Source organism: Austrofundulus limnaeus, unplaced genomic scaffold (assembly GCF_001266775.1).
Source record: "Austrofundulus limnaeus strain Quisiro unplaced genomic scaffold, Austrofundulus_limnaeus-1.0 Scaffold12, whole genome shotgun sequence".
Taxonomy (NCBI): domain Eukaryota; kingdom Metazoa; phylum Chordata; class Actinopteri; order Cyprinodontiformes; family Rivulidae; genus Austrofundulus; species Austrofundulus limnaeus.
The window spans coordinates 2,723,715-2,732,405 of record NW_013952414.1 but is presented as its reverse complement, the minus strand read 5'-3'; the positions used below and the strand labels follow the sequence as shown (position 1 = coordinate 2,732,405).

Below are 8,691 nucleotides of genomic sequence, written 5' to 3'. Positions count from 1 at the left end.
ATCCCACCCCTTCCCATACCGGATCTACTGAAACAACAAAAATCGATCTTGTATTCATACAAGTGATACAATAAACAGGTTTGTGTACAATGAAACAATATTTAACCTTTACACGAAGTTGAAACGGCAACTTTCTGATCCCAAGTTGGCTGCACCACAGCTGCCCTACATACCTTGTAAAAAAAAGATTAAATAAAGGAATAAATGCAAATAAATTTTTAMTCCAACTAAACAGAGAAAATGCTGTGAAGCGTAAGTTTATTTTAACAGAACAATACAATACAGTTCTACTTAGATGCTGCTTTTGCATTAAAAAAAATCTCATCAGCAGTAATTTCCCGCTTTTTTAAACTTTATTTTGTACTTTAAGCTATAACCATGTAGCTATGTAGGCCTATAAATCWGTCATAAATTACCTTTCTGAACTCCTCTCTCTTCATTTTTTATCTTGCAGGAATCTCTTTGTGTCCTGATTATTAATAACAACAATGTTGACGATATCAGAGCCCTGTCTGTGCTGAAGGAACTCCAACATTTTTCTGCCAAGGATAATAAGTTGCACAGCATTGAGGTAAGTATGAAATTATTTTGGTTTTAATTTGAAAAACATCGTTGGTGCTCGAGCATCGAAGCAGCCACACGCCGTGAGGCGGGCAGTAACTACCACCACGTCGAGCACATTCTGCACGACACGACACATTAAAATCAACACGCCGTCCGTTAGCCGATGAGGTCAACGTTAGCTTTCTGCAGCGATGTGTGAAATGATATGGAGAACAGGACCGAAAAGAACTAAATCCTGCAAATCCTGCCAGAGGTTCCCAGGTCTCCCCGACTCGTGAAGGGTCAGAATTATTCAACAAATCAGCGAGCCGCTCCCCTGGGACTTTTCTCACTGACAGCTTTAAACAAGCACAAGTTTCTCCGTTTCCTTCGAAGGCAGTTTTTTCCCYCGTCTTTGCCTCAGAATCCTCTGTTTGATATCCTAAACCAACAGCATATCACCTAATGGAAAATTTGTCTGATGCAAGATTAATGTGAAGGCCTTGGTTTAATCTATGAATTAAAGAGGTTAAAATATATTTAATGGGCATAATCCTGATAGTGCTTTAAAGTACTTTTTAACTGACTTTTTCTGCAGCTTCCTCTTTGACAGACAATCGTAATTCCCAAAAAAGATGTTTTGTAAAATGTAAATAAAGATGGAAGGCAACAAGGTTGGGATGTCAGTATAGTGGTATAGTAGATGTGATCTGGATGTCACCGCTTGGGCTCAGGAACACTTCCACAAATTATTGTGTTCATGGTGCCATTCAAAGCTCTAACAGGCAAAGAAGAAGCTTTAGGTGAACACCATCCAGGGATGGGCTGTGTTTAAATTCAGGGGCTGAGTCCTTCAAAGGACCCGGCCTACCCGGTCTAGGTGGGCCGGGTCCTTGGTAGACTGCAAAGACCGGAAAAAAATGGCTGAGAATTTGGACGGTCTAGTCTTCTGCTTTAATCCCGCCCTCACGCCGACGTATGTCCTGTCACCTAGCCATCATGGCAACGCTAAACAGAAGCAAAAATAGATAGAAATTAGAAAAATATTAATATATTAGTATTATAAATATCATAAAACAACAAATTAGCTTAAAGGCAAAATTTGAAGGACTAATAGGCTCGACACACGGGGAGCGACAAATTACAGCGATTAACGGCTGTCATCGCAGCCAGGGTGAAAAAGTAAGGGGTCTCTGCAGTAGGTTTTGTCCTGTGGGCGGAGACGTCCCTGCTCGTGATTGGCGGAGGTCTTGATGTGGGCGGAGACGGCCCGAGACGTGATTGGTCGGATTGACGGTGGGGTTTGAGGAGGCTGGAAGCAGCGGGGAGTAGCTTGATCGAGTCGGGCAGGAAGCAACATGTTTTTTAAGATTAATTTTAGTCATAGCTTGAGAAAGGAAAGCGCTAGCTACACAAAATTTTGACGTCGTACATGTGAAAAGATGTGTAACAATATGGCTTGGTTAAAACATCCCTAACCAGCCTGTAAAAAGATCGCTAAAAATCAATATTTTGATAATAAATTTGGACAGCCTCTGGCGCAGCGTCGTGCTGTTTTTAATTTAAAATGTTTCGAGACAAAGTGGAAATCTGTCCTCTGGTCAGGTGAATTAAAAACGGCAATTTGTTTTGGAAACCACAGACACCAAGTCCTGCGTATTAAAGAGGCGAGGGACCATCCAGCCTATTATACGCACACTGCTCAAAAGCCTGCTTCTCTGATGGTATGGAGGTGCATGAGCAGCTTACAAATCTGAAAAGGCATAAATATTTAGAGCAACATCCTGCAAAATAAAAAAAGTTGCAGCAAAGATGCAGGACTGTAGAACAGCTGGATACATCAGACAAGAATGGGACAATATTTCTCTAACACCTCCAGCAGCTGATCACTTTTAAATATTAGTTAAATATTATCATTATATTTTTCCTAAAATGGTAAAAATTCTTAACTACGTCTGATTTATGTACTAAGTTCCATATTAAAATATGGATTTATGAGATTTGTACACATTTTTTGTGACTGTTGATTGAGGTAATTGCCGTACATGTGTCACTTCTAGCAAGTATTTCCTATAATTTATACAAGTCGTCTGCCACYATTGATTCTGCAAAGACAGCTCTCTGCAGGATCGATTTCTTAGTTGCACCATTTGGTGAAATATCCTGCAGAAACATTATGGATTTTTTTAAAACAGATTATGACAGGCAGTCAGCCGGGGTGACAAATGGGGGAAGCATCTTCGGAGGCTGTTAGCTGAGCGCGGGGCAGAGAGGACGGAGGAATCGAAGCTTTGGTCAAACTCGAGCTCATAACCGCCTCGTCATTAGTTCAGTCCAGAGAGAACCGGTTGAGCGTAGTGAGTATCCAGCCTCCGCTTGCTCTCCGCGACCCCCCGCGTGTAGGTGGGGGGGCAATTTGGCGCAGAGCTCCTCTTCAGTGAGGGCCTTCTGAGTGACGGCCTTGACACGATCATTTATCAAAGCCTGGGAGCGCGTGGTGCTCAGGGGTCCCCTCTGAACTGATTGCAGCTCGGCCTGGAAAAGTGGAAGCGCTTTGGCCAAGACAGGAAGGCAATGAACAATCAGAGCGTGTCCAGAGAGTATTCATATTTCCAGGCTTGGATTAATGTGCCTTTAGATAAACATACAACTGCAGGCAACTTGCTGGAGGAGCCAGCCTCGCGCTGCCCCCAGGAGAAAACTTATAGTCACACGACACCGGCGACACTCCTGATTAAAACAGACTGATGTGTTGTTTTTGCACATTCTGTTGGACCTTGCACTTCACTTTAACCTTCACTTCTACCKTGTCTTTGAAGGGGCTATCTCGTGTTTGTCTTTTATTATCACAAATGTGCCCCCTTTTGTTCCCGTTCAGTCGCTGGGAACTCCTGTTTGAAGCGGTAAAACACACCCCRGTGAAGCTGATGTTTCTGTGCTCTGCGTGTTCGCAGGAGTTGGAGGACGTGCTCAGCCTCTGGCCTCAGCTGCTCCACTTGGATCTGAGTGGAAATCCTGCGTGTAAACAACCAAAGTACCGAGACAGACTTATTACAGCRTGCACGAGACTCGGTAACATTTCATTACTGTAAATCATTATTATTATTTTTTGGGGGTAAAGATAAAAAAAGAAATGCAAACACAATCATTTTTTGTCTGTTTTTAAAATGAATATTTATTTAGAGGTTCTTGATGGAAAGGAAATTAATGAGTTAACCAGACAGTTTCTTATTAACTGGAAAACATCAAAAGAAGCCAGGAAGAAAAAAAMCAACAATCGGATGTTGCCTGGATCATTGGTTCCTTATTTTTTTACAAGTAAGTGATCAGATTATTGTTTATAGTCACGTTACAATTTACCAACTCCCTTTTGTTTTGTTTAAAGGCTTAAGTACTTTTATTGCCTTAAAATTAAAAATCATCTTTTCGTGCTATTAATAAAAAAACAGAAAAGGTTGCATAATGCGCTGCTTTTTCTTCTTTAAAGAAGTTTCTAATATTGGGTTTCTTCTGTGTATCTGACTTTGTTTGTGTTCCAGATGACTTGAACGGGGGTCAGAATCCACATCCTGGTCCCATCCAGAGCTCCACTAAGCGTGCCGAGGGGGGAGCCACAGCCATGTGTCAGTACCGCACCTCACTCAAGTCTACCCCGACCTTCTTTAATTATTAAAAACCGGACTTAAAAACAAAACGATGCCGTGTGGAAACATTCACACAAAGAATTTATATGCGGTGTWATAAATTTTGAAAGGGTTATAGATCCTTCAGATCCTGTAATTATCAACAAATTTAGGAAGTGAATAAACATTAACTAGCCTCATATCAATTTGTTTTATTTCCATTTCTTTTCTTTTTTTTGTCAACTTCTATAACATCTCTTTTATTCAGGAATTTTATCTAGAAATAAAAATAAATACACCTTAGCATTATTTCTTAATAATTATTAGGGATCGGCATTTTAACAAAAACACTCAAATTTGTCAAAATTATTATTATTATAATTAAATTYGGCCATCCCTCAATAAAAACTAATGTTTTTTGCTCACGCTTGTTTTTCAGAAATTAAATGTTAATGGATCTCATCAGCCATTAAAAATTAAAAATTGTCTTTGTCATGATTTCATTTTAACAAGTTTCTAAAAATAACCTGAGTATAAAACTTTAAAAATCACTTCTCCCTCTTACTTAAAGCTGCTTTAGCTCTGATTAAATCGATTGTTTCTGCAGACATAAATCATTTGCGCAGCTCAAAATGTTTCTTGCAAGGAGCTGTAATATTTTACGAGTTTTTTCTTCAGAATTCATTTGGGTAAATAAGTGAAGCGTTAGATGCAGAGTGGCACAAACTAAATGATCGTGTTGCCCTTTTATTACAAGTCTTTACATTATCCAAAGCTAACAGCACGCGCTCCTATTCAAACAACTGTGATGAATGACTCGGCAGGAACAAAACATTTGTTATCTGCAATTGTTTCAAAGTGTCTGAATGGGATTTCAGGAGCCACATGGATGTGTGTAACCCCTGAAAGATGCAGGATAATTAAGGGAACAAGCTTACTTAACCTTCTTTAACTTCACTTTTTAATTACAGTGGCCCCGAGCGAAAGTGTTACCCCATCCTTACAAAAACAATGTTTACCGAGAGCAGTCTGAGAATATACATAATATGAATAATTCCTTTCATTAATTCGCCGACATCTCTGTCTGGAGCCCTGGAAATCAGAATGATTAATTTAGGAAGTCTCAGAAAAAAATGTCCTGAACGCCTGCCTGTTGATTGCAGTGCCCGGGTTTATTTATTAGCTGCTCCAATGAGCTGGCAGCTCCTCAAAAAATGTTTTGCGTCTCGTCTTTCACGTGCCCGTTTGTTTTCAACAACTGCTGCAAACGGATCTCTCTCTCTCACTCTCTCTCTCTTTTTATCTGTTTGCCTTGTGTGTTTGTCTGTTAGCAAAATATCTCATGAACATCTGGATAGATTTGAACAAAACTCTCAGAAATCAATCATGGGATGATCATCTAAAGCAGTGGTTCCCAAACTTTTTATCTTCTGACCCACAAAATATTCATGGCAAAAACTTGTGACCCCAAATATTACTGGTCTGAGTACACRAACTTTGTTAATAACCCTAAAAACACAGGCTTTTTGACAATCTAAACAGCTTATAAATATCGTACTTATTCATACTTTTTTGTGTTTTTGTAATAGTTACAGGGGAAATATTACATCAGCAATTATTTTATTACCCTTTAAACTGATTTCTGGAGATTATCCAAGGTGCTTCATGACCCATAATTGGGTCCCAAGCCCAACTTTGGGAACCAAAGTGCACTGGTTCACAAACTTTTCAGCTTTTGACCCACAAAATAACAGTAGCAGAGACCTGTGCCTACAGCTATTTTTGGATGATAAACATTTGTATCAGGTCAACTAAACATGGGCATAGTAACAATATTTTTATACTACATTTATCCATTTTAAATACACTAACCTCACTCMTTTGTAACAACTAAACTATAAATGTAATTAATTCAGAAAATCTTTTCAGGACCCCACCTTGATGTTTCGGGACCCCACTTTGGGTCCCGACCCCAACTTTGGGAAACACTGATCTAAAGCTCATTAACTTTTGGAGTCAGTCAGATTCAAGGTGACCAGCACTGATCTAAAAAAAATGATGACAACTCATTTAGTTTTAAAGATATTCACATTTGGTGTGGTAGTAGCTGAGACTGATCCCTCAACACACTCTGAGTGCCAACTGCACAAGATCTTTATTTAAAATTGTTGCCATTAACTATTCGGAATCAGCTCTGTTTTGTCTGTTAGCAAAATATCTCATAAAGAGATTTTATTGACACTTTCAGGAGATATTCATTAGGTGTACATCAAGATGGCTGCCTCAGCCAAGTGAGCTGTGAAAACACAAAAGTTGTTGAAATTTGGTAAATTTTGCAGATTTTTACCTAAAATACTGTAATGGTCACTCCTAACACTCTGCATGAGATGTCCAACCTAAACTTGTACAGCGGCGGGCAATAAGCATTCCTTGAAGGTCATTTTCACCAACTTTTTATAATAGGCCCACTTGCAGGGAGAAAAAAACCCCACACGCAGCAGTGTCGGGTTCGCAGCCAATTAGAGAGGGGTTCTGCCGTCCGAGTCGGAGCCGCGGAGAGTCCAGSCTCTGGCGGGGAGCACGAGCCCCGCGCTGCCCCCCTCACACAGGGACAAGCCCAGCAGAGAGCAGAGCTCCTCTCCGCTGTGAGGGAGTGATTAATTAGGCTACATCGCAGTGGGGGGAAGAAGCGTGTCCAATAAATGAGGAGCTCCTGAGACTTTTACGCACACAGGTGAGGGGTTGGATGCTGCTGCGCGCGCCCGAGGACGCGCACTGAGGAGGACCTTCTCTGTCTTCATGACGCTTTTCAAGACCGCGTCTTGGACAAAGATAAGAGGTAAACTTTATTATGAAGTTTATATGTTGGCAACTTGTCTGCCAGGGATTATATGACAAACAGAACTGGTYAGAGATTATATATTTTATAGACTAGAAAAAACACTCCCTATTTAACTTAAAATGTGTAGCCTAATAATGACCAGGTAAATCATATAAGTTATTAATTTTAATTCAATCTCCAGGTCTGTAGGCGCACTCTTGGAAGTCAGACGCTCCTGATGGACGGCGGTAATTGTTCCGGGACCGCGGCGGATGACAGCCCCGCTTCCAGTCCGAGCTCCAGCCCCAGTCCGGACGGTCGGCGCCGGGAGCTCCACCGGGCCGGCGGCAGCTGCAGCAGCGGCCTCAGCGGCAGAGGCCGTCCGGCGGCGGCGAACGCGGCGCGCGAGAGAAGCCGGGTGCAGACTCTGAGGACCGCCTTCCTGGAGCTCCAAAAGACTTTACCGTCGGTGCCGCCGGACACCAAGCTGTCCAAACTGGACGTGTTGATTCTGGCCACCACGTACATCGCTCATCTAACCCGAACCCTCCAGGAGGAAGGCGCGGAGGAGGGAGAGAGCAAACAAACGGAGGCGTTGCACTCCCTGAAAGGTGACGGCTACCTGCACCCAGTAAAGGTCAGTCACAACCATGACGTCACAGAAATTAGGTTTTTACCTGTGCAGCAGTTTGGGCCAATTAAATACAGAAATGAGTAAATTAACGCTCTAAAAAAACTATTTTAGTGATGCAACTTTAAAATCGCCGGACCTGCAGGTGAATTCGTTAACAAATCAAATTGTTTCTCCACAGAAATGGCCCATGCGATCCAGACTGTACGTGGGAGCGACTGGGCAGTTCCTGAGCAATCCTTCAGAATCAGAGAACCAAGGCCCATCATCCTCTACCTCCCAGTAATCTTTTATAGATACGGGAGAATTATCTATATTATCTGACTGTATATTTCCACTGAAGCCCAACAATTTGAAAACGATGTAAATTAATTTATTATTGTTATTGTATAAAAAAATGCATGTTTTAGGTTTCTGTGTTGTTGTTTTGGCTCGTTCTGTGTGCATCCTGCAGCTCCACACATGTCCCAGGTATAATAATATTTGCAGAAAATCCGTGGAGCCCCGTCATGCATGAGCTGTGCACTTTGACTGGAGACATTTGCACTAAATGCATGTGTGAATAAGTTAACATCTGTCATGTGAAGTGGTCTGTCAGACAGGCCACAATGGAAGCTCCTCATCTCATGTTCCCTCCGGGTTTTTTTTTACATGCATGATTTGTAAATGTTTTTTTTTCTTTTTTTAAAATAAATTACTGAACAATACAAAATGTCTACAAATGTTTTAACAAAAAAGTATTTTCAAGAAAAACGTCACATCAAAAGCAATTATTTTCTTAGGCCTAATGGGAGTATTATTATTTACTTGCTGCTATTTTTATTTGGTATTTTGGGATAACATAATAAAAACTGTCTGCACACTAACAAAGTCAAAATCAACGGAGAATTCTGCTTAAAAATGCAGTATTGTAAAAAAARGAAATCATAGCATATAAGGAAGAAAAAAGCTTTATATAGAAAATAGGTTTATTTGTATTGATGTGCAAACTGTTTGAAAAAAACATTACATAAGAAGTGCAAATTAATGTTTTTTTTAAATAACTAAATATTCTTAACGATTCTGTGGGGGGA

The 8,691-nt window shown here is 40.8% G+C and overlaps 2 protein-coding genes across 3 annotated transcripts in view; both read left to right on the top strand.

The window, feature by feature from the left end:
* Nucleotides 1–4,652, top strand: part of ppp1r42 (protein phosphatase 1, regulatory subunit 42) — an 8,709-nt gene extending 4,057 nt beyond the window's left edge. For both annotated transcript variants that reach the window (XM_014002292.1, XM_014002293.1), the window contains exons 5-8: nt 455–571; nt 3,498–3,615; nt 3,727–3,861; nt 4,083–4,652. In XM_014002292.1, the coding sequence (XP_013857746.1) occupies nt 455–571; nt 3,498–3,615; nt 3,727–3,861; nt 4,083–4,216 (504 nt within the window). In that variant the 3' untranslated portion in view covers nt 4,217–4,652. The remainder of the gene's footprint in view (nt 1–454; nt 572–3,497; nt 3,616–3,726; nt 3,862–4,082) is intronic.
* Nucleotides 4,653–7,205: 2,553 nt separating this feature from the next.
* On the top strand, nt 7,206–8,349 carry tcf24 (transcription factor 24; the record flags this gene model as incomplete). Its single annotated transcript, XM_014002290.1, is given in 2 exon segments — nt 7,206–7,624; nt 7,800–8,349. Coding segments are annotated over 2 exon segments (524 nt in total), but the record flags the coding sequence as incomplete, so codon positions are not given.
* Nucleotides 8,350–8,691: the final 342 nt, after the last annotated feature.